Source organism: Acromyrmex echinatior, chromosome 6 (genome assembly GCF_024713525.1).
Source record: "Acromyrmex echinatior isolate Ae372 chromosome 6, ASM2471352v2, whole genome shotgun sequence".
NCBI classification, from domain to species: domain Eukaryota; kingdom Metazoa; phylum Arthropoda; class Insecta; order Hymenoptera; family Formicidae; genus Acromyrmex; species Acromyrmex echinatior.
The window spans coordinates 4,300,232-4,326,812 of record NC_141857.1 but is presented as its reverse complement, the minus strand read 5'-3'; the positions used below and the strand labels follow the sequence as shown (position 1 = coordinate 4,326,812).

The following is a 26,581-nucleotide window of genomic DNA, read 5'->3' as shown; positions in this document are numbered from 1 at the left end:
TCGTGCCGCGGACGGTATGACTAATAAACTGTCAAAATTTCGGGTCTGTAGCTCGTTCGGTGTTGCCATACGACGAAATTCAAAAACGTTCCAATAGATGGCCCACCCTGTAGAATCATGGCATGCCGTTTTTTTTTGGCTGCACTAATGCGTGTTTCCATGGTGGAAACATGCGTGTTTCCATGGCTGATGTGGTAGGCGAACTTGGGCGAACTCATTCAGCGTACCGTGTTTCCGATGTTTCTGTGACTACGGCGCAGTGTACGAAGTGGGATTTTGCTACACTGTTTTAAAAGGATGGTGTAGAACCAGTCACCAGTGTGACATTTAAAATTTGAAAATAAAAGTTAACCGAGAATAGAATTTAGCGCAATGATGAAGTATACATCATGGTACTGCAGTATAGTGTAGCGCTTAGACGCAACTGATGCAAGGCTACATCCAGTGCATCCCAAAGGAATACGCTGTCAAGTTTCTCCCTGCTTGTGGTTAGTCTAAAATAAATGAATTTAAGAAGTGTTTGTTGAAACAAGTAAGTTGAACAATTTGCATGTTTACTCTAATACAATATTAATGTCTCTAATAACTGATTAATAATATTATATTATAGAATTGATCATTGATGTATCATCATGATGTCGCATTTATGGAAATCAGCAGACAAAAGCATTCAAAAGAGAGTGTTAAAGTTGGGTGTTTTTACCAAAAAGCCAATGGAATGCTCTACATGCACTATTATTGTAGAGAACATAAATATTATTGGAATGTCTGAAACGGATTTGAAAGAGAAATATTATACTAATATTCTTGATGGAGAGTCTGAAAAGATGATGGTTATAGGAGAAGCCAGCTCAGAAATTGATGAAAAAATCGAGAGAGTGATTTGTATGATGAATATTAATGAGAGGAGTCTTGTTACCATTGCCATGCCTTTGAAACAATCAGATGAATCTGTAGATAATAATGAATCTGTAATAGTTAAGTTTGAGATCACATTGATTCTTTGTAAACGCCATAAACCAGTTTGGGACTGGAGCGCAAAAGAAAAATATCAAGTAGCTTTAAGATATAAAGAGAGAGGTACTGAGTTATTCAAGGAGTTTCGAATCATAGATGCATTTCGCAGGTTCAGCAAAGCTTGCAAGCTTCTCATAACGTTGGAGCCGATAGCTGATTTAGAATTAGATAAGCAGTTGGAATATAATATTAATAATTTAAGACTTGCGTTGTATAATAACATGGCTATATGTCAACTGAAGCGAAAGAACTATCAACATGTCGTTACGCTGTGCACAAAGGTGTTGAACAAAGATGAGAATAATGTTAAGGCCTTGTATAGAAGAGGAGTAGCATATGGTAATATGGGAGATAATGAAAAAGCTACAACAGATTTGAAGGCAGTACTTACTTTAGAATCTACTAATCACTCGGCGAAAGAACAATTTGATGTGTTCAACACTAGATTGCAAGAATCACTTCAGAGAAATAAAGATATGATGAGGAGAATGTTTAAGACTTACTAGAATATTTTTTTAATGTTTTGTAATTGTACATACGAATTTATTTCTCTAAGAAATAAAATATATTTATTTTATAAACAGGAAAATGAGATTTTTATTCCTTTTCGTGATAACTTATGCTCGATTATTTTAATATTACTATCACCATCGTCATCACATTATTATTATTATATTATATAATGTTTGTGCCTCTTAAATAGATTAATAACATTAAATTAAAAAGTTGTACTGCGCATAGTTACAGATGTAGATATATATATATATATATATATATATATATATATATATATATTTAATTTGTTACAATCATTATTTTTTTTATTACAATATTTATTAGTACAAAATGGATAATTGAAAGATAGAATTATATACGTGCAGTAAATATACATAATGCATTTCTACACATGTTTTTATAATACAAAATTTTCGATCGACGTAACTTTGTCAATAGCCACGACTACAAATTATTATAGTGTCATGTTTATATATTTTTAATTACATTATAACTGTGTAAAATATAAGATATTACAAGTTCTTCTTTCGTACAAATATCCATATCTGCAAATGATTTGGACTATCTATTTGATTAACCTTTATATATTTGTCAGTTCCTAATTTTATAAAATTACATAATACAACTTCATTTTGATGTGAAAAAATTGTGAGTTAATAATAATTGTTGCTACATATTATCTCAAGTTTGAAATATGATATCATGATAAAGAATAATGGTCTAAATATTAAGTGCAACCGTTGAATTTGACCACAAACTTGAGTTGATATGTAATCATGTACACTACAAACTCGTTCACTTATATATAAACGATTAAAAATGAAATTTGAGAAATTCTATAAAATTAATAAATAAAATTTAGCACGGGACATAAGATTTCTTGTAAATTCAAAATTAAATTTTAATGGCACTTCCATAACCATGCGTTTCCGCTAAATTACTTTCTATTATCCTACATACACCATTCTGTATAAAATACAATAAGATGACGAATATGGCTCCATGTTAATACAAAACTGTTTATTCACTTGTATCGTTGTATCTTAACTAGTAAAACAAATATATCAATCAATATAATATTTTTAAAGCTGCCTCTAATATTTATTAATAGAAATTGAAGACATCATTACAAAGAATAATAATGCATTTTAAATTTTGAATCTAACGTGTTATAATGAATCTAACGTGTTAAATTATATTTTGGTGTGCAAACGTGAGCTTTTTTTATATACGTCTTCATGAAGTAAATATTTCAAAATATAAACCATATATAAATAAATTATAGTGTTATTAAAACCACCACCAAGTACATTTATAATTTTTGCTATATTAGAAAAAGTATAAATTTTTTTTTTACGCAAAATTATATATTTTTTTTTAAATAACGTATACATTTATTAATAAATTGCAATAATTATCTTTATAAAATTTTACAAGTCCAGTTTTATAATTTATTAACAAATTTCATATTTAAAAATTAGAATTCCATGCACATGTATAAATAAAAATAAATTTATTATACCCTATTAACTACATTATAGATCGAAGTATATTAGCAATTCGCTTGGCAAGACTTGGTAGAGTTTTAATACACGCATACGTCAAATTGTATTATCAAAATTACTCATTGAACAAAATTCATTGGAAATAAAAAAACTAGTGTTTTTTATATTTGCTAATCGTTTTTAGATAACATTTAAATCTGATAAATTTAATAATAATAATATTAAATTTAATAATATTAATCAGTTTTATTGATGAATTAAGTAATAATATTAATCACTTTTATTCAATGAGCAATATAGAAAATGGAGTCCAGCATATCTACACAAATTTAATTACTATTAACAGCGTGTTGGTAATAAGACTTATATTACTCTTAAGTAGATTAATGTAATCGGGCAACTTCGAGATATTGCATTTAATAAAGTCATATACTACAGCAATATGGCGTATGAATATCTATATCGCAGTTAAATAAATTCTAAGTATTTTTATCACTTTTTTTTCGAACTATGTAGAATGTGTGAATAACATCACGTGCAATATATACATCCTTTTATTAAACAGTAGTCCAGTACAACTCATGTTACGCATTTCTGGCACGAATGAAATCTGAACTTCGTTAGTCCAAGCATATAAATAATACATAAAATAACAAAGACATAATGCAAAACAAATCCTTATTATTAAAATAAAAATTAACTGCAAAATGCACTTTAAATGTAATGGATTACTTCAACAGGAAAACTTCATATACTTAACGGAAACGAACGAAAAATTGTTACAAAGGGACTTATTTTTTCCTATTTCTTAATATTTTTACAAATGCACTTTTCTACCTTTTGATAATTTGCAATAACTTTAAATATATTAACATCCCCATGATAAAACTTTCAGGTCAAGCTACAATAATAATATTTTTCACCAGTTCAAGATTTTATTTTTACAATCCATATCAAGGATATACTAGGCAATACTAGTAATCACACGATTTCCATCAATCTAACGCTGTTTTATAATTAGAATACATCGTATATACATTCACAGTCATTTTCAAATTAGTGCTTCCAAGCCATAATGTTTAATCCAGTTTTAAACAGAGAAAAAACTATTCATGGCGGTGTGTCAAAACATCACGATATTGTAAAATTTGATTATGCCACTTAACATATAAGGATGCGATATTTCGATTCGTTTAAACGATTAAGATATTACGGGAATGAATGTTACAATAATTTAGGCTTGCCATTGGCAGTGACAGTGGCGTTCATTGTTGAATTCGTTACCGCTATTTCAGCAGCCTGTGCCACTGCTACAGACACGGACTTCTCCACAAATTGTTGGTAGAGTGGCTTCATGAACTGAACAAAAGTAAAAATCATTCTTTCCATCAAAACTGTACTATTTTATGATAATTATAATATGTGAAACTGCATAATTTATTTTCAAAAATTTCGAGATTTTTTTTGTTGCTTTTTTAGTTATAAGCAGCGTTTATTTTATGAAACTTAACATATTAATATTGAAGAAATATTAATAGTTATAAGGAAGAAATAGATTTTTTTATTAAGCAGTTATGGATGTAATGTAATATAAGAAAGAGAAAGATATGTAATCAGTAATTAATAGAGTTCAAAATTTGATTATATGTATTTATGTAGCCGAATGTCATACCTTTTCGAGATATTTGCTCCTGTTAGCACTCAGCTTATGACAGGAATAAAAAAAAAGACAATAAAAAATAGTAATATTAATAGTTACACTTTTATGAAACGGTTTTGGTTAGTAAGAAAGAAATGTGCAAAACATAGACGTGTAAGGAACACAGAAGATTTGAAGAAAGAAGCAATTTGGAATTAATAAAGATAATTAAAGACTAAAATTAGAAAAGAAGAAAAGCATGTGATCAGATGTAGCCATGTCTGCGAAGAACGCGATAAGTAAAATGACATATAGGTATTGCAAATACAATTACGATAATGGACAGGATTAGGTATCTTAATGTATAAATTAATTTATAACAAAGATGAGCGCATAGCCAGACCTGTTGCAATAAAAAAATGTTAAATATTAATCATTATGTGAACATTATACAAACTATATTAATATGCAAAATATACATGTATTATGACAAGTGCTGTTTGTACGTAACATATAAAAACAGATATAAATTTTATGTGTGTGATTTTAGTGAACATTTCAATATTTTAGGAACATTTTATGCTACTAATTTTAACATCTCTTTCATGATTAATATTTTAGATTATGACCAAGTTAAAAACGAATACATTTCACGTTTAATAAACTAATAAGTGAGAAAAAAATCTCTACCTTTCTCAAATATCGTTTTTCATTAGTACACTGTGAACATATAATCTTTATCAGAAAGGTGTTATATCCATACGATAAAATTCAAAGCCGTACACAGAGAAAATAAAGAATCTTAATTTTTAAGAAGATACTTGTACTTACATTTTCCCATATCTTACTGGCTAAGTCATCTATCTGTGTTCCAATTTCTCTGAATTCTCCACTATACCTAAATAATATCCAAACAAAAATGATATTTAGAAATTCTGATTGTAGGTTAATAGGAAATTGTAACAAATGCAATATTTTAATACCTTATATATGCCCATAAGACAAGTGTGAGAAGGCCAACACCCATAATAAGATTACATACATTCGCTATTGTGTACAGACCAACAAGACCAAATATTCCGGATAAAATATACATAGTAACGGCAATTGCGAAAAACACTGCTGGCGTCCGCGCTGCTTTAAAAATATTTTTGCTCTCATTGTGCGCCTTAAATTGCAAGAAAGCGTCATCCATATCCTATATTGCAAAAGAAAATTTATGATAAAGTAAATAAAAAAAAAAAAAAAAAAAATAAAAAAATAAAAAAAAAAGAAAAATTTGCAGTAGTTAATTAAATGTGCATATTTGCCTTAATTAATTTTTCCATATATATTTGACTGAATTCTTCTCCGCCCATCTTTCGTTTATTCTGGAATTGACGAAGAGCTGAATCCATACAATGTTGATGTTCAGATTCTAAGTGAGCGGTCGCTAAAAACGGTTTCGCTCCACCGCACACGGTCTCCATCATCTGAAGGTACAAATCCTTAGCTTCTGCTACAGCGGTTAAGTTATTAGCTTCCGCTGTGGCCTGTAAATGCAAAACGCAATTACTGCGGTTTAGATGATTACCCGTTCCAGTTGAGTAAAACAAAAGATCGACTTGTAAATAAAAACCGCAAATTGTAGAAGTACACCGTTAAATTATACGTACCACAAGCATACTTTTTGGTTCGGGAAGTTCATCTCCCTTGTAAAGATTGATATAACTTTTGAAATATTCCAACAGATCTTTCGCTTTCACGACCTGGCCGTTGATCTTTTTGGTCACTAGATTTTCTGGCGCCAGTATCATTGGTATGAGCACTTTTAATTGTTTTTTAAACTCGGTCTGTATCTCAGATAATCTACCATCGAATTTCGGATTCGTCGCGATCTCTAAACCGGGATGTGGCATGAGGAAACACGATATGTCCGAAAAACAGGACTTAATGTGCTTTCGCAAGCTTTGCAATTCCGCATGCTGTCTATCTGAAATCTCCAGTCTTTTGTCGAGCAATTTTTTTCCACCATTTGCGCCATAATCAGCCTCATATGGATAAACCCAGTCTCTGACTAAGAACTGTAGTCTCTGGAAAGGTGTACTATCGGAGCTCTCTAACGCCAATCTACCATATTCGGTGAACAGTTGTAGATGCTGAAGATCATCCTCCTGAATATTTTGCGACAAGTTGTATATTTGCACGGAGGATAGCATTGTACTCAATGCGAACACTGTCGCGCAATCCCGCACCGTTGACTGACTGTCGAAAGCGCCTTGAGTGTCCATAAGAATTACAGCGATCTCTTCACCATTCGCCAAGGTAGCGGGATAAACCTTCGACCACATCAATATTCCTGTAGTATCCCTCTCGGAACCACCTCGCCATGAAAAACCACTTAATGGCTCGTCCTCGGCGCCCAACCAGGAATCGGTATTATTTTGTAATATATACTGTTGATTGAAGTAACGCGTATGATCATATTCATCCAATAATCGATTTTGTGTCGATTGATAAAAAATAAACATGAAATAATACAAATTTAATAAGTATCTATGTATATGTAATTCTTTTTTAATTTAGACATCGACAATTAAAGTAATAGTCAATCAAGCATGAATATCACCTACCTTGTTGTTCATGTAACGAAGAAAAAAGTCAAGAAGGAAACTTTTGCCTTTCCTGAAGGCACCAGCAACAGATACTACAACCACACTTCTATCTTTCACGTCGTCATGTAGGAGAATTTCTGACAATGCAGCTTCATCTAATTCAAAGGTATGATCTGGATGAGCAAGTACTACTTGAACAGGCTGCCCACCATCCATGTCTTGGATCTGTCCGTTTTCCGGAGAGAGCCTTTCTATCCGATCGAGTTTTCCTAGATAATCTGCAAAAGAAAACTGAACTAAAAAATCTATTGCAGATAATGGATAATAATAAATATTGAAGAATTGAAAGATTCAAGAATAAAATATTTTATTATTTTATCTTCAGTAATAACGGAGCATCTGAAAAATAAATTGTTTCTTTTTAAGTTACAAAATTTAAACAGTGCCATCGATACTTTGTTGCCCAAAAAAATATAAGGAACGAAGAACAGCGAAAAATATATACAAAGTAATGTTTCAATACTAGTCAAGTATAGAAGTGGATTTCAGGTGTAATTTATTACATATGACATGAAAACAAGGCTAAGAATAAAACAGTCATCAGTTATTGTTATATATCTAACATTGACCTATGACATATATCTGATCATCAACTGTAAGACTGACTGAGAATTCAAATCACTAATGAAAACGGCAGGCTAACTGAATAGAAAATCAAATGTAAACCGCAGAAAGACTATATTATATTAAATATTTCATCGGGCTATATTAAATAAAAAAATTATGCAACTATTCGCAATTAATGTCTTTTTTGAATCTAAAAAGTCTAAGATAAAAGTTATCCGCTGCAGACTTAACTTTCAGTTATCACATTTCAGTCACGGTCACACTATTACCATACTAGTGCGAATTTGGTTTGGTCGGCTTTTCCGTTTTTTATCATGTAACTTTGAAACGAAAAAAGCAAAAATAGTTCAATTATATAGTTTTTTAAAGTAAAATTTTCCTGGGAATCCATTGATAATAATCAAAATTAAGTAGAAACAATATTTTATTGCAAGAAATTATTAATTAAGAAAGTAATAAATTAAAAAGTGAACTTTTTTCAAAAATTGTTGATGCAAAGCATTAGTGTGGTAACTGAGGTTTAATTATATATTATATGTTATGATATAATAAATTAATAATGTTATCATGTACCTATGTAATAAAATAAAAATTTTTAAATCTTGCTAATGTATTATTTTTTTAATTTAAGTGCAACAGATTTCTCTTTAAAGTGCTGTTTTCTAATAAATGTGGAAAAAGTTGAGTTTCTCTATTAAAAGAAGTGATATATGAAGAATACTGTTATGATACAAAGGTAGAATACCAGGCTTTCAACTAAACTAGATGAAGCGAAACAAGAAATGCTTGTTCTCAAAATTACTATTGTGTAGTATAATAAGCTGTTAGAATAACTGTCGTTATTCGTGTCATGAGATCAGTAATATTTACACGGCAAAACATCTTGGGAAATTAGTTACAGGAAACCTCCGTTCTATTTACGTTTTTTTTGTTAAATAACAGATGTTTATCAGAATGTATAAAAATTGTGTTCTAAATTGCTATTTATATATCGCAAATGATCTTTATTATCCAATTATTTTTATTAATCTCTTGACTTTTGCGCATTTAAAAAATAATTTCAAGTTTTTCTTAATGATAAACTTCTTACTTCTTACAATACCTGTCACAATATTTAATTTTCAAATAATAAATCGTTAGACTTGTACGAAGAAATTGATTTCATCATATCTTCACATAATTTTTATTAACGATATCAAAAAAAGATATCATGAGAAACTAAAGTTTGATAATCAATGATAATCAGTAGTTGGATAATTAACAAGAATCAATAGAAGCACGTTATTTATATTTTTTGTTTATCGTACTCTTCTAACTATTTTGAAATACGATAAAATTTTCATTGGTATATGGGGATGAGCAACAAGTTCGAAATAATAAATGGGAATAATTAACAAAATCCAATTTAAATAAAGTTGCATATTTTTTTAGACATTTCCAATTTTGACAATACATTGATAATATATACGCGTTATATGACAGTCGACGTTTTCAATGACATTGTATGATATGCTTCGTCATACTAAAGGCAACACATTACACTCGATTTATGCGTGATATCTTCAATATTCGTTTCATTCGTTGCTTCTTTTATATCCGATGACTTTACGTTTTTATCGACAGTCTTGCTTATGCAATAATTACTTCTCAGTTAAGAATGCTGCAAGATTTTAAATAAATTATAAAAATACTAAAAGACGCTAAATAGTTATATATATTAAGTAATTATTATGTATTAAATAATTATATTTTCTTGTTATATTTTTTAAGAGAATTTTAAATTCTTGCGAATGCAAATTATAATATATTTATCGCTTCAAATTCTGTCTTTTAATTATATCTCTTAATAACGATCGCATTTATGTAGGCATTGCTGCCAAATTATTTCAGGAACTTCTGGGATATTTATATATAAGTATTTATTCGTTGATTTTACGTTAAAAGATGCGCGAACTGTATGTGGTATCTACTAATATTCATATTAAATTACGAATGTATTTTAGTAAGATCAAGTGCGCAGGACACATTTTTAATTGCAAATAACATTCAGATCGAGACCAACGCAGTCTTATATTGTACAATAAAACATCGTTTCTTTTAACAATCTGCTATTACGTATTGTGAACGAACAGTCAATTATACTCGTGTGGATACCAATTCTGATTCCTTTTCTTTTTTTCTATATCTCTACTTGCACGACAGATTTTTACGTCATTGTTATTTATGTATAGTCTACGCATCGTCTAATTTCCATGAATTCGCCTTACTTCACAATCATAAAAATTATCGCGTTACAGCAGTAAATACAAGGTCATAGATTTCCTGTCTGGAAACGGCAAAAAAAGAGAACGCATAGATCTAATTAACTAAAATGTCAGAAAGGACTGAATCAAAAGTAACAGAGAAATAACGCTATTAGATGACGCTATTACATGATAATATTCAAAATATTTTACGGATTATTGTAGTTTGATTTTATTCATCATACGCAGATATCTTTTTTGTATAATTTACTGCAGGTTAAAATGTTAGGTTTTAATTTGCGAATACGTGAATGAATCAAACTAATAAATATCTAAAAATTCCTCATGTAAACACATCAAAGTAGCTTTCTCAATAAAAAAGCAAATGTAAAAATAACATGTCATTAAAATATGTTCGATGGAATTATCATTAATAATTAATCTTAATAACAGACAATAGTATAAAAAAATTAAATTTAATGGGATATTTGTGTCACATTGATCGTTTATACGTAAAGTACAGCACTTTGCGACTTTCCTTCGAATTCTGAAATACATGTGACCGAGATATTACAAGGACTCATGTGAATTTAAAAGAACAAGATGGCTTTTGCGAATGATCTAAAAAAGTAAATTCAAAGTAAAAAACTCGAACCTCTCCCAAGAACTCCAGGAAGAACTCGAGCAGTGCCTAGAAAGCTACTGGCCGAACTTCACGCAGAAATTTGATCCAGCGAGATTATCTAACGAGCCAACAAGTTGCTTTTGTTGGTTTTCTTTCGTACACAAAAGAAAAGACTTCTATTTACTAGGAAAAAAGGACTCTTGTATGCGCGCAAAAGTGAGTCATTGTTTCGAAAGTCACACGGAATCGTTACATTTTTAGCGACATACGGTGACTGTGATCAGTGATGTTACGAACAAGAAAAGGTGGATAGACGAGTTAACGGACAAACGATTTTAAGAGAGCAGTCGAACAAAACTTATATCTTGTAATCGATTTCTTATAATAATTATAAACTGACTTCAATCTCGATTTAATCTATTATATTCTTTATCTTTATTTAATTCTTGGAACTAAAAAGAGGCAGAGTTAATTGAATCGAAATTAAAATTAAACTAAATTGGTAGAAATAAATATTAACCAACTCACCCATATTTTCGGCTGTTTTATGCTGTTGTCGTGGTACACGGTTCACGTTCTCGTCAAGGGTCGTCATCGGGGCCTTCTCGGCTGAAAGTAAATTTTTAATACGTTTAGGTCATTGTTTTAATCATTATCATGTTTGTGCTTTGCGTAAAATCCACTTTCAATTATTAACCCTTCGTCTAAAATCTGAGTCTTTTCTAGCACACATAAGCAAGATTTCACTCATAAATTTCTTTAAACTAAAGAAAATTGGAGTCCGATTCTCCTCTTAAAATATTTTGTTAGTAATAAAGTATTAGTTGAAAAATAATTTCCCCGCATAAAATAGTTTTCTCGCATTTTTGAAAGCCTAGAATAGTAAAAAAAAACTTGAGATGAATAAAAAAGACTCAAATTGCAGACGAAGGGAATCAAAATATTGCTGAGGGTTAAAAACATAATTAAAATCAGAAGGTGAATCTTGATTAAGTAGATTTAAAATCAATAATGATTCACTGATATATTCTTATCAAGGCTCTTAATAAATTTGTAAACATGAAGAAAACATAAATGTATCTATTGTAAATAAATGCAGTTGTTAAAACCAATATGTTTCGTGAAGATAACTAAAAAGAAAGCAATAAAAATTTATTGTATTAAATTTTTTAATGAGACTTTTCAATTTTCCTCAAATTAATTATTATTTATATAAAAAATCAATTTTAAGAGCAAAATACTAAACAAAAAAAAAACGAAAAATCGGGAAACACTAATTCAAATAGTTTCATGGATCAAGCACCGAGTCAGTCGATAAGATAATTGTGTCAAAAAATCATCTGACAAACTAACTCGGCTTTTGCTGTGATTCCACAAATACGCTACGTGTGCCATTCCCGAAATTGGAATTGTGAGCCGTCGTCACATTTGCGGTCTGCTGCGTCCTCGTTCTAGGCGGTCTCGCCGGTTCCTTCGGTACATCCGACCTTTCCGACGGCCTTGACCCAGAAGGGTGGTCGTTGTGCCGCTTCCGTCTCGGCGTTATGAATTTTCTCTCGGCCATATCACTGACTTTCACATTCGTCACCGAATCGACACGACGCTCAACAAAATCGAAACGAACGCGAATTAAATATATATCGAGGAAAAACACTCGACCGCGACGCGAAGATGCACTGTGCACACACGATACTTGGGTACTAAGTCCGCGAGGAGAGCCAGACTAGAAATATCCCGTTCGCTGATGGTCGGTATTCTTGAGGCCGTGCCGTGACGGCGAACCTCGCAAGTTGGCAGCATCCCACGAGTGACGATGCCACACCGACAGAAATCAACTGACACAATCGCAAAAATGTAGTGGGGCACCACATACATAGGCGGCAAGAGAATTTTCTTCAATGCATATGTGTGCGAAGTTTAACTAAACAGTCTCGCGTCACTTGGAGAATTCTCAAGTTGTATGCTCGAAAAATACTTTGTAAATAAATATTTTATTCATATTATTAATGTGAATTTATTTTCAGTGACAAAAGGAAAGAGTCTTTCACATTATAGCTAAGGATTCTAACACTTTGTTAATTATTTTAGAAAATCACATTCTTAATCATAGAGTACTCTTTTTTGTTATTTATACTTGCAACATTTCATATTATTTTTGTACAAATTAATCTTTTTTATCGCAATAAATGTACAGATCTAATTAAATGATACTACATTTTTGTAATCACGATTCTAAAGTTTTTCAAGATACAAATGATGCAGTTTCCTGGTGACGACGCCGATGGAAATGTACAGTCGTTCCATTTTTATGTTGAAAGTGGGGATAGAAGCATAAAAAATGCAAGACGGTATAAGGTACAATGGTGATATTATCGACGTCTTTTTTTTTAAGATGCCGTCTAGTTTTGTTCGTCATATGGATAAGAGTGACGATTGGCCGGAGAAAACGAGTGCAATTAGTGATAAAGGAGAATAAAATGGCTGTGATTAAACATCTGTCCAAAAGATAACGTCAAAAGATAACGTTTTATAATTTTAAAGTACCCACTATTGTTGAGCATTGATATTCATCGTGAAACAATTATATAATGTAAAAAAATATTATATAACATGTTTTTTATTAATTATTTTATGTGTCAGAGCATGATTATACAAATCTATCAAAGGAGTAAACAAAAAAAAGTAAAGTTTATCCTGAAAAAAAAATGTAATATAAAAAATATACTTTTATTATGTACCCAGCATTATCAAATAATATTGCTGTGAATGAAAGATCAGAAGTTTAATCAGGTAAATGAAAATAATAAATGTTTTATATAAACAAGAATATAAGGAATATTTAATAAAAATTATGTATTAATGATTGTAACACGAGCAAGTTTATAAGCTTTCAAGTGCAGCGTAATAACAATAACTTAATTGAACACTGCCAGCGGCAATAAAATTATCATTGAGATTGATTACAAAGAAGTTACTGACGTTATTTCTATAACTATATATATATCTTTCAGAGAAACATTTTGCTAAAATACGCGTGTTTATTATATTATTTCTACTAATAGAGCAGAAACAAGGATCAAGATCACTGTAGATGTGGAAAATAATAATCAAACTGAGAAAAATGGTCTTGGTTGAATTAAATTAGTAATTCTGATGAAAAATAAACGAATCAGGATTTTTTGGTTAAGATTAATAGAATTCTAATTGAGATAATTAGAATTCTGATTAATATAATTATTCTGATAAAAATAAGAATTCTAGTAGATTTTATGAGAAATATTATATCAACAAGAATTCCGGTTATCTCAATTAAAATTCTAATAAATTTAATCAGAAATTTCTGATTCGTCTATTTTCAACCAGAAATTTTTTTTATTGCAATAATATTATATATACACAAAAATTATCATATATAATTAAGCATATTTTTCAATGTCTCAATTGTATATATAATCTGTTATTCGTACCTATAAAAATGAGTTTTGATGAGATTTTATAGCTGTATGCAAAACGACTCATAATAATCATTTCTAATTGCAACGTTTTACGAAAAAATTATAACGAGATGTAAAAATAGATCGAAAATAACAGAAAATAATTATTTATAAATTCTTTAAAAAAACTTAATAAAAAATAATGTAAAAACGTGTTCCATTATTAACATTTTTATTAACATTTTTATCTTATTTTTAATCAATTTAAACTTTTATGAAAAAATTACACAGAATTAATACAACTTTCGAGCGAAGAATAATTAGAATAATCAATTGATAATTAAACAAGACTAGAAAATCTATAATCAGTGATACAATATAAAAACCGTGTTATGCACGTTGAATATTATTTTTTGAGTATCATGCATGTACCTTGGACTTTCTTGACCTTTGAATCGTTTTACAGACAGCTTTTTGCATAGATTCATGACGTACGTGGCTAATATCTTTGCACGGACTGTAGAAGAAATAACGAGCTTAAGTTTAATTTAGAAACGGACACGAATAATTTCGTACATTCGCATTTGAGTACGCCAACTGGGAAGAAGTTCGCGCCATATGTCGCAAATATTGGCACTGTATCTTTGCGAAACTTTTAAACGATGCCTCATAAGTGTTATAAGTAGAAATTATCGAAGAACGTAATAGATCCTGCATAATATATCGCGATTTGAATATTCATTAAAACTATGTTGAAATATTTAAATATTATCTTATCTTAAAAAAATATCTTACATACATTATAATGTATTATATTCGTTATAAAACATTACAATGGCAACTTTGAATACGTCGTTCATATTAAAAGGATTGAATAAAATAAAGTCTTCCACTATTTTGCAATAATTTTAGATTTTCTAAGAATATATAAGACAAGTATTTTTAAAAAATTAATAGCAAAATATTATTTATTTTATAATATTTAAAGAGAAAGATAAAAGCTTATACGGATACTCAGATAAGTCCATTTCCGGAAAGGATAAGTTTAGTTTTAAGCTTATGTACATCGATAGTTTCCTCTGCCTTCAAGAATACTTCTCGGTATTACGCGTTGCTTTTCTACTTTGAGCGATTGTTAAACCGCACTACCGATTTACGAGCTAGGTAACATTGTCGAAGCAAACATAATCAAAGTCAGTGGCTATCATGAGAATTTTACCAATGAGGATTTTAGATCGATACTCGATTTGCACGGGTGGTAAACCGTGAAGTTAACGATCGCAATGAGTGTTACACGTGGAATTACGACGTGCTTTCCTAAGATATTTATTTTATGAAGGTATATCCCCCACTAGAGCATTTACACTGTGCGAAGGCAAATGTTTTACGACAAATGAGGGTTTACTGTAAGAAGGAAAAGCCGAATCGGCGAACGAGAAAGAAATAAAAAATCGCCTCCTCTCCCTCTCACCCGTATAAACGAACGAGAGTGAGTTAGAATTATTGTGGCTCCTTCAGACATCTCGGTTATCGTTAATCTCGCACGCGATGCTATCCGGTACGGAGTTTATTTATATTTCCATTTCTGCATATATGCCAAGCGTAACCGCAACTCCCGAAGTTTACATGCAACACCGTATGCAGTTTGGTTATGAGCTCTACAACGGTCTGAAAGGTTTCTCCGCTCGATTTTGCGAGTTACAGCCGGCAAATTCTTAAATCTTCATGGCTAGCGTTACACTGAATGAAATAAGATATCTTTCTATCGAAACGTTATTCCATTGTATTACTAAACTTTTAATCAATAAAAATTTAGTAACTAAAATTTAATAGCTAAAATTTATCATAAAAATTTTAATGATTAAAACGATCTGAGATAATATAATTTTAATTATTTCTCATCGTTGATTTGGTTACTTTGATGCAATTTGTAAGAAGCGAATTACCTTTTAATGATTTTACAAGAAAATAAAATCGCGATCGAACGTATCCCAGGTTTAATTATGGAAGACACGTTATTGGTATATTGTAATATACTTTGCAACGATAGGTTTTATTGCAATTTCCAGCTAACTGACTCGCATTATATACGTATAGAGTAGCTTGTATAGAAATTCAATATCATTGAACTTTCCTCTTCTAAAGGCCATACTTTACAAAGTTACAGAGATAAGTTGGCACGTGCATGTCTCTCTCACGTCGTGCGATAAAAAAATAAAAGAAATATGCCTCGTTATGCTATATGCAATTGCATTTGCTCGTTTTTATTACCCTGACTAATTTGATTGCATCGTTGTATGGGTTATGAGAGAAAATAGCAGAGAAAAATACGCGCGGATGTCTCAAAAATGCTGATCGCGTTTTAGAGAATCCCGAGATTGCGATGTCGGTTATGCTTACAAACGCGAGATTTACTCTTTTATTTTACGATCTCAATGCAATGTGTCGCTATTCAGAACTTTAAATACAAAACGTCATCGCATATAAGGACATAAAAATTCTTTATAGACTACAGGGACACGCAAACCATTCTTTTAAATCCTTAAACTTGATCCCTTGCGAAAAGTTTTCTTTCTTTCTTTCTGCTATGGAAAGAACGATTTTATTGAAGTATCTAAAAACTTAGGTATTCGCAGAAAAAAATAATTTTATTGTTAAGAGAAGTAATTACTCAATTTACTTTTTAAATTACAGTCATCTTTAACAAGAATATATTCTTGATAATAATCTTCAAATATCTTATTACAAATTAAAAAAAAATTAATAATTACATACTCGGAACAAAAATTAATTTAATGAATATTATATAAATGATCAAAGAAGCAATTTTATACAATAAGCAAATCAAATTTATTTTAATTTAATCTTGAATTAATTGAAATATTAAACTTACTAGAATTCAAAATATATTTGATGTGATAAATTTATGATAGATTTGTGGATATATAAACTTTTGAAATACTCGAAACAAGTAATTATTATTCTCATATAGTACATATTTTTCTGTGTGTAGATGTAGATCTGAAAATAATTTTGTTGGATCATTAAAATAATTACGTCGGAAATACAAGCACGATAAATAATACTGCAAAAAGTTTAGACATTCTATCAACCGGTTTGAGAGTTCAACATAATTATTTTGCCGGTCTAACAAAATTATTTCCAGATTTGTATCCAGCTAAAATTTTAAATACTTCAGCATAATTGTTCTTTCCATATGGATCTCGATTAATGGCGCACTACCGATTGGCTTCCGATTCATCTGACTGAATAATGCAAGTCTAATTATCGAAGTGCACAACGCGAGAGCGCTCGATGAATCCGACTCGAGCGGAGATATGCAGTTTACATATTAAGTATGTATACGCGCGTATTGACGCGCCGAGGACGAGCATTCGCGTTGGCTCGATCGTCAGACCTCTCATCAACCAATTGACATCCTTTGTATAACTTTACTTTGTACAGCTCGAGTTATTACGGCTTGAACAAGGCTGCAAATTGACACGAAATGTACCTGCATTATTTTCAAAATTACATTTTTTCCCCTCGTTTCTTCTAGTGTACACAATTGCGTATCAGTTTTTCCTAATTAAGATATATCAACGCCCACTTAAAAAGAGAATGATTGCTAATCAGCAGTGAAAATGTAGCGACGTACGTGTTATTAGCTGAAGAGTATATAGTATCAGTATATAGTATCAGTTATAAGCGGATGCGAGAGAAACTCTAAAGAAGAAACACAAACTCATCAGGAAGGAGAAAAAATCATTACGATCGTACACGATCACGTGTCTGAAAGTCATAGATAGTAGAATCGAGCACGTATAGCACACGCAGTGAAAACTTTTCCGTCGTCCGAGCCTAATCGCAGTCTCCAAGTCTCGCTAGATTTATATATAGAAAGAAACGCTTCGTCGTGGTTACGAGAAGAGAAAGGTGACACGTCCCGCAGGTGGACGGCAAAGTACCACAGGAATCAACTTCAATTAACTCGGTGAATTGTCTCGGGCTTCGCCGGCGCGCGCCCGTGTACGATGTAACGCCGGACTTCCGCCTAATTTATCGCGGGCGGCTCAGAAATTTATTGTTGAGGCGTTGTTCCCGTCCGGCGACGGACCGTCGTAAACTATTGGGAAAGCGGGGCCCTGGGCTCGTTTCTATTGGACGTGCATACACAGCGCAAGTAAAGCTATCGATGCTATTCAATAAAACACGCGCCACGTCGGGCTGAATAGGCGTATTCGCCAATATGCGACTCTCATTTCCCATCCCGGAACGGCGTGTACACGTGTGTGCGTGCGTGTTATTAGAGCATTGCAGCTTTGAACGTGCTGACGCGCTTTTCCCATTCAATATATTGTCGCGCGGATTTCATTTAATGCAGAATAATATTACGATTTCCTGATGTAAGAAAGGCATCGCCAGCGAGACGATAATTTACGAGAGAGAGAGAGGGGGGGGGAGGGGGGAGGAAAAAAATGCATCGGATTTCTCTGCATTGATGCGAAAAAAAATGCATTTACTAATTTCGCAATGAGAGACGGAAACACACAGTGCGTACACGTGGCTCGTTACCGAATTAAAGTGACACGCCGATTTTAAAAAGAGCAATTTCATTATTAACGTACGAACACAACGTTCTCGCGTTTTCCTCCGCGCACGTTGTTTGTCGTCCTTTGATATTTTTTAATTCTGAAAATCAAATCAGTCAATGCCAGCGGATTCCCTGCAACCTGATTATCCGTGTCGCTCTCTTCCTTGCACTTTTGCTTTTGTTTTCTGTTACTCCAGTAATATATTTTTTCAGTGATAGAATAAAGTTTTTGAAACATAACGCTAATGTCTGTAGCGAAGTGATGTGATTGAATTATTAATTTTATGATACACTTAGAAAGTTAATCTCACCTACAATCACACAATGACCACAGATTAACTAAAACACGTTATAAGTAAATCAATATTGATAATTCCATCTTTTGTAATTCTAAAGTTTTCGATGCAAAAAGAAGTAGAATTATTAATCGCATAATTATTGAAAAATTTAAAAATTTGCGAGTATAAACTTGTAAAATAGAGCAGTAATTATTTTTTTCTTTAAAGAAATAAGACTCAGTGTTACGTAATATTACTTTTGCAATATAACACATATCTCCATATATTATAATATATATTTTTAATTACTTTCCTCAAAGTCGTTAATTTTTGAGTGAGTATAAGTGAGATGGCTACAATTACTTAGCTATAGTTTTCTTTAAAATCTGGGAAAGAAAAATAAAAAGAATTGTCCAGATGATAAGAAGTATTGAAGTTCACTATTTTTACATTTCTTTATGTCTATTTCATAATGATATAACTAATGTAAAATTTATCTTTACAGCGTCCCACTGATCTATGTATCTTTAAATTACCTACCTACTTAAGTTCACAATATATCATTATCTACCTAAACATAGCACTATGTCTAAAATCAGGACATAAGACGTTATTTAAATGTCTTTTTTATATTATTATATCATATTATTATATAACACGTCTCAGGCCCGATTCCATTAATAGAAGATTAATTTTAATCTCGATTTACTGTTCATCTTTTTCTTAGCCTTAAAGGTATTTTTAAGATATCTTTAAGACGTCTTGTGCTCGAGCCACAACTTTACTTTAAGAGGTCATAAGCCGTAAGTTGTAAGTGACGATATCAGCCATAGAACTTATGTTTTTAGGCTTTAACTTATGGTTTTAAGAATTGGATTTTGCTCAATTTGCTTAAGTCTAACGGTTAAAGTCTAAAGACTGCGCAAAAACAGTTTAAAGACAGAAATTATTGTCACTTAATCTCTTTCGACTTATGACTTAAAACCTTTTAAAGCAAGGTTGTGCATTATATTCTCATTTTGAACACATGTGCTGTAAAGATTAAAGGTTACGAAGAAATTTCTGAATAAAATTTATTCATAAATTTCTTGATAATTTTAATCTTTCTTCAATTTTTAGGTACATATTTGTGAAACCGGATCTTAAAATATATACATCAATGTAGAAAGCAACACGTAACCGGAAACAGAAAGTATAAAATAACGCGTTTCTTGCACCGTCTCTATTTCCTGATTTCGCTCTGACTTTACATCGTGTTCTAATTTTATCCGATCAATCGCATTTATCGTCGAGATGCTATTCGTATTTATACGATAATTATTGCATGATTAAAAAGAATTGTTATATATAGTTGGAATGTTATTACATCAGTATTAGGCCTGTTCTTTTTGGCTAAACTTTTGCACTAGTTTATCTTTCTTCCTTTTCTCTCCAGGAAGAAAGAAGAGAAAGAAAGATGAACTGGTGCAAAAGTTCAGCCAAAAAGAATAGGCCTATTATCTCATCTACACTGTGCAACAACTTGCATTAAGTTGATATTTTGTATATCACAAACGATAAAGTTTTTAAGATTGTTGATTGGCTATAAAACAGAAAGACCCGAAAATCTCTCTGCAATCAATCAACAGGTTTGAAAAGTTTTATATGATATATGAAATATCAGTCCTAAGCCCATTCTATAATTATATAAGCGTAGTTGTGATTGTAGTTGTAAGAATCAATTACAGTCGATTATTCTCCTCATATTCGACTGTAGCTGCATTCCATTATTCATTGGGAATACGGAAAATCTATATATAACACAGATTTTCAGTATTCGCAGTAAAGAATGAAACACAGCCATTAATTTTTTATGACTTAAGATTACGACCATTATTCCTATTGTAAATCCCGCATTAGACTTAGTGGAAACCTATCAAGTTAACACATCGTTCCTAGGGCAGCCTTTAACTACGATTATGTCGAAGGATTAACCAGTTTGATGAATCCCAGACAACGTCTAAAAGGCGTTTTTATGTCTTTTGGATATGTATGTTCCAAAAGATAACTTTCAGGGCACGTATGGACTTGTTCAGAATGGATTTCAATCGCAATTATTTCATTTTTTTTACTTCCTAAGTTCTCTGGAGTGGAATTTCACTCTGACAAGAGTCAAAATGGAGTCAGTCTTGAAGATATAGCTTAATTTTCAATCTTTAAGAGTAAATATTTGCTCTTCAAAGTAAGATTCTATACTCCAAACAGTTTTAAAGAGTAGAAAATATAATAGAAATGTGGGAAATAGATGAGTAATTTCAATCTAATTTGAATAATTCCATACCTTCTTATTTTAAAACTGTCTTAAATAATGTCTTAAGATAATATATCCCTCTGATTGACATCTTAAGACATCTTAAGACTGTACTTAAGGCAGTCTCAAATATAACAATCAACTGTAACAGCCTATGATGTCTTTTAAACATTCATGTCTAGGATTACTCAAAGACGAACTCGTTCAACAACTCTCAACTTTGCTGACTAATCGAAACGCAAGGTCGCGTGGATATACGCAGCGGGCATGGAGCTGTCACACTTTCGCCGCGAGCGGGCGGCACCTACGAGAACGCACTTTCCAAGGACCATGCGTCGTCATCCTCCTTTTTTTTTTTGACAGAAACCTCTCCTCATCCGTCAGCGTGCACGTAAGCACGATATTTATAGGCGCTTGACGTGGTCTCTCTGTTACGCGTCCTATTATGCGAGCATGTTATAACCTCCACGGCCGCGTCGATCATGCTCTCGACAATCTTGATAGCCCTGCAACTTCGACATCATCTGTTGACATTGTTATTAGTTTAAGTACAATCGATGGAGGCGCGAACGCATGTCTCACACACGTCTCGTCTTTCGTCGAAGGAATTCGCGCGACGTCATTCCTTTTCTTTCTCTTTTTCTCTCTCTCTCTCTCTCGTCCTCTTTCTCATTCTGCCTTTCATCACGATAATTTGCGAATTTACGCGTTGGTGTCAATCGCTCGTGAGCTCAAATAGAAATTCCACGAGCACGGAGAAGTGCAGATTCGGAAATTGGGAAAAAAAGCGACGAAGTGTCAAGCAACGTGAAAGCATGGACACATCGCGGCACGGTCACTCGCGCACAGCTGGCTCATATGGGAAACTAATTATTGTGGGCTCGCAATTTCAGCAATAATGTGTGAATGATCGACGCCGCGCGATGTCTCGCCGGCATTCCCGCGTGCTTGGTGAAAAGATAGACAAAATACTCACCCACATACGAGCTGCCGTGGTCGCCGTACTGTTTACGTTGTCCAGCGTCCGCCATATTGCACCGCGCGTGACGTCACTTCCGCTGTTGCGCGCCACAGTCGCCACTCGCAATTTCATCGGCGAACTGCGACGAACTTCACTGCTATTCGCCTGCCTGCACGCGCGTTCGATTGTAATAATAATGTCCGGCACGTATGATCGACGTTCGGACATTGCCCTGATTTTAATCGATCACTTCTAGCGATGGAGAATGTGATATTGCTACCATGAGTATTAACGATTGACAATCCTCTGGAAATGCGAGAGTTTCTGTATTTATGATTATAACTTTTGGCCGATGTGATTTACGCCGATGTTATAACATATTGATGTTATGAAATTAGCCAATCATAGTTATTTCTCTAAAGAATGGAATGATTATGATTGGCCAGTTTCATAATATCGATGTTATAACTTCGGCTAAATTGAATTGTGTTAACGTACTTCATGACATCAAAATGACGTCAAACAGCTCCAAAATAATTACTAATAAGACCTGGTTCCATTAATGTAGGATTAATTTTAATCTTAGTTCAATTATTCAATTTATTCTATTTGTTTCCAATTTTAATTTAAAAAAAAAATAAACATTAAGTTAAATCAAGATTAAAGATAATCTTACATTGATGGTAAGATTATGATCTTTAAGATTATGATCTTTATTATCTTTTTTTAACGCTCATTTTGAGTGTTAAAAATACTGCTAACATTGCAGTTAATTAATCAAAAGAATGTTAATTATTACATGGAAAGAACAGTTTTGCTAAAATATTTGAAAATTTAGCTACATTATACAGATTCGAAAATCATTTTTGTTGAACTATCAAAATAATTATGTAGGATGTTCAAATTGATTGTTAGAAAGTCAAAAATTTTCACAATGATTGATCATTATGTTAGCTTTCTGATTATTTTGATAATCTAATAAAATTATTTGTTCAGATCTTCATTTAGCTAAAATTTTTTAATTCAGTAAAATTGTTTTTATCGTGTATCCATAAATACAATTACACACATACAAATACAAACAAATTTATTTTTCGCAGATGTTTTAATATCTACTCGTAAGAATCATATAATTAAGTTTCTATCATTATATAAATTATTCGGTTCAATCTAAACTATTTGAATTTAAACTATGCCGTTATGTAGATTTGCAACTTGCAAAATTGATAAAAAAAAAACTTTTATGTAGCAAGTTAACGCACGCGATGGAGATATATGGATTTATAGTAAATTACAATTAATGCATATCTTTTTCGATAAAACACGAAAAATAAATTGCCAAACGAAAAGCGTGTCTCATCATTAAATTAAACATATCTGATTATCGCGTATTGCGTATCGGAGTGAAGTGTAGCGCGCTCGCGCGACCGCCATGTTGTATGACGCGGGAAACGACCAATCCGCGTCGCGAATAAGTTTGAATCTCGCGGCAGCGTTCACAACTATAGTCGCAAAGTCAACGGTCGGTTCGCGCGCGTTCGGTCGTAAAATTCGCGAGAATTCGCGAGAATTGCGGAAATCCGCGACATCGTTGATCGTCATGTCCTCGGCCGCGTTATCGGAGATGATATCGAACGTCTGCGAGTTTCCAAGACATGCATCATTCTGGATTTCGTGATTTCGGCGGTTACTTTCGTCGACAAACGGCTCGTCTTGATATGGTGGTTTGGCGGCAGCGGCAGGTTCATATCGAATTTTTATCTTGGATTACCGTAAAGTTTTTCCTCATATAGTATAGAACTTTAATTGCAGCAACATTGGTGCAATAATTTCAATGTTACTGCAATAATTAATGGAATGTTGCAATTTTACTGGATGTTTACAACGAAAATACCTCTACAGCATAAAGTTACACAAAAGTTGTAACAACACCGCTGCAACATTGTAAAGATTTTGCAGCGATATTGTTGCAAATTCTGTGTTGTAGGTAATTTTGTTGGATCATCAAAATATTTATATTGAATCTCAAAAATTATGAACAATACTGAAATGAAATTTGACACTTCAATAATAAGCTTGATTCGAGTTTCCAACAAAATTATTTTCAGCTCTGTGAAATTTTAAATCCAATAAAATTTTAGATCTTTCAGCAAAATCATTCTTTTCGTGTATTATTCAGTTAAAATCGTATAAATTAATAAAAAAGAAAAGAGAAGAGTAACAGGATTCTTGATATTAAAATTACATTTTTAAAATTACAGAAAAAAAAAAGCGTAGATATTTGAGTGTCAGAAGAATTCGAGTTACGCTTGTGAAACGTCTCGAGCCCCTTCCTCGTGATATGCCGTCCCATAGGGACTTGTTGCCTCTCCGAAAGATGGCGGCACGGCTCCACCTGCGCGTCGTCACATCCGAATGCGCTCGATAGCGCGGTGAGCGCGGTGGCGCGGTCTAGGTACTTCGCGTATAGAGGCTCGTGATTCGCGGATATATCCCATGGTGGAACGTGGATGCTGTGCGCGGTGGTTCATGTCTCGTACCCGCGCGAGTACGCACGACAATACTCGGACGACGTCGACGACGTGCGCGTGTGGCCGCGACGTTAACGCGCAATTCTCTCTCGTACGCCGTGAACGTTTTCACTTCTCGCGAGTGACAGCCGTTCGTTCGGCCCGAAGACAACGGCAACAACGGCCCGTGTTGCGCCGACGTGTTCTCGCGAGACGCGACGCGCGGCCAGCCAGTCCACTGGAATGGTCGACCGCGATGGGTTGGTAAACAAATCTTGGGTGGAGGTGGGATCCGCGAGGAGCGACGAGGGAAAGGCTCGAGAGGCTGACGTCGTCGCCAGGAGAAGTGACGTCGTGGTGAGGATCAAATAAGAATCGCGTAGTACTCTTCGCGGTGAGAGACGCGGTGAGAGCGGAAATTCAAACGACGATCGCAGAACCAAAGGAGAGATAGAAAGCGAGACAGAGATACGCGCCGATCTCTGCATTCGGATGTCTCTCGCGTCGCGTCGCGTCGCATCGCGTGTGTGTGGTGAGTGTGTGTGCCGCGTAGTCGAAACGAACTCTTGAAAGCGCGCCTTTTCGGAACGGCGCGGCGTCGCCTGAAACGCGCAGCGGACTCTCACCGTGCCGCCGCGGTCAAGTGCAACTTGTTCACCGTGAACCCTGGTAAACCCTGGTCAACCCTGGTCAATCCGTCTGCCGCCGATCATTTTTGATACGCGATCGGCGAACTCGCACCACGTGACTCGCGCCACGAACGTGAAACTTGAGCGCGGCGCGCCGTCGGCGGCCCTTTAAATCGCCCGGGGCGTGTCCCCCACTACGACGCGCGCGTGTAACGGTACCCCGCGGAGCCCTCCCTTTGGCCATTTAAATCCCACGAGGTCGACCGATGTACAGGTTTTCCAACAGTTTAAAGGGTCCCTGGAAGGGTCTTTCGATTCTCTCGCTTGGACTCGCTTGTTATTTCGGTCCCTCTCTTCACGTCGCGAGTCGCCGCGCTCTCGCTTTCGATGCCGCCGTCGCAACATTTTACGAACGTTCTTACGGCGCCGCGATCAGTTACGCGAGCGAGATCGTAAACTTCCCGCGTGGAGATTAACGGCGCGACGCTTGACCGTGTTTTGGCAGCGATCACCGAGGTCCCAACCTCACCCTCTGCTCGCCGCCCATCCTCCAGCCTCCGTCGCTTCGCTCATCCGCTCAACCTCGGGAACGAAGAATTATGTAACGCTCGTTGAAAAGCCGCCGACCACTGAACCTGGCCCGCCTGGCTCGGAATGCGGGATTCCTTCGCAGTTTTCGACGAGACGTGTTTGGCTTCGTGAGTACTGAAAACCTTTTGTTTCCCCTCTCCTGGCCGTCGTCGGCGCCGGCGCAGGATAACGTCCATGCGAAATTAATCCTCGGATATACTCAGCGCGCGCACTTGATGTTTTTACGTACTTTGGACTAGACGTTTTCAGAGTATTTATTACTTTATTCGCCGTCCCAGAAGGCATTTTTAATTTATGACAATAATAAAATTGAATTGAAATTAATGGCACTCGAATCATTAATTGTCAATACTTCTTTTGAAATATTTAGATCCAATTTTACTAATGTAAGATTAATTTTAATTTTGATTTAACTTACTGTTTATTTTTTCTAAGAATTAGGAAAAGATAAAAAGTAGATTGAATCGATGTTAAAATTAATCTTATATCGATAGAATCAACCTTAGAAAAATATGTGCGAAAGTAATA

General features: G+C 33.6%; 4 protein-coding genes across 17 annotated transcripts in view; 2 read left to right on the top strand and 2 right to left on the bottom strand.

Annotated features, from left to right (window-relative positions):
- The first annotated feature begins 340 nt into the window (after positions 1-340).
- LOC105153919 (Bride of doubletime) lies at positions 341-1,606 on the top strand. Its single transcript, XM_011069066.2, has 2 exons — positions 341-532; positions 611-1,606. Exon 2 carries the CDS (start codon positions 633-635, stop codon positions 1,521-1,523), a length of 891 nt encoding a protein of 296 aa, XP_011067368.1. The 5' UTR covers positions 341-532; positions 611-632; the 3' UTR covers positions 1,524-1,606.
- A 1,918-nt stretch (positions 1,607-3,524) lies between these two features.
- On the bottom strand, positions 3,525-12,499 carry atl (atlastin GTPase). 8 transcript variants are annotated; one of them, XM_011069057.2, is made up of 10 exons: positions 12,120-12,489; positions 11,295-11,375; positions 7,290-7,549; positions 6,333-7,112; positions 5,988-6,209; positions 5,661-5,875; positions 5,509-5,575; positions 5,368-5,397; positions 4,711-4,743; positions 3,525-4,397 (listed from the first exon to the last, which is right to left on the bottom strand). In XM_011069057.2, exons 1-10 carry the CDS (start codon positions 12,328-12,330, stop codon positions 4,263-4,265), a joined length of 2,034 nt encoding a protein of 677 aa, XP_011067359.1. In that variant the 5' UTR covers positions 12,331-12,489; the 3' UTR covers positions 3,525-4,262. The 8 variants fall into 8 exon arrangements, with proteins under 8 accessions (XP_011067359.1, XP_087263162.1, XP_011067360.1 ...); XM_087407036.1 differs by lacking the exon at positions 4,711-4,743 and having other exon boundaries at positions 5,368-5,412; positions 12,120-12,490; XM_011069058.2 differs by lacking the exon at positions 4,711-4,743 and having other exon boundaries at positions 12,120-12,488.
- On the bottom strand, positions 12,467-26,096 carry LOC147909276 (uncharacterized). 7 transcript variants are annotated; one of them, XR_015545368.1, is made up of 4 exons: positions 24,631-25,303; positions 22,339-22,629; positions 17,859-21,868; positions 12,608-12,740 (listed from the first exon to the last, which is right to left on the bottom strand). XR_015545368.1 is itself a non-coding variant. In XM_087407062.1 (3 exons), the coding sequence occupies exons 2-3, from the start codon at positions 22,549-22,551 to the stop codon at positions 12,467-12,469; spliced, it is 348 nt and encodes a 115-aa protein (XP_087263188.1). In that variant the 5' UTR covers positions 22,552-22,629; positions 25,992-26,096. The 7 variants fall into 7 exon arrangements, 5 of the variants coding, with proteins under 5 accessions (XP_087263188.1, XP_087263187.1, XP_087263189.1 ...); XR_015545369.1 differs by having other exon boundaries at positions 17,981-21,868; XM_087407062.1 differs by lacking the exons at positions 12,608-12,740; positions 17,859-21,868; positions 24,631-25,303 and adding exons at positions 12,467-12,601; positions 25,992-26,096.
- The window catches only part of LOC105153914 (Transcriptional-regulating factor 1), a 432,031-nt gene continuing 431,502 nt past the window's right edge, over positions 26,053-26,581 (top strand). Inside the window, exon 1 of the mRNA XM_087407003.1 lies at positions 26,053-26,160. The gene's annotated coding sequence lies outside the window, so the exon portion shown is untranslated. The remainder of the gene's footprint in view (positions 26,161-26,581) is intronic.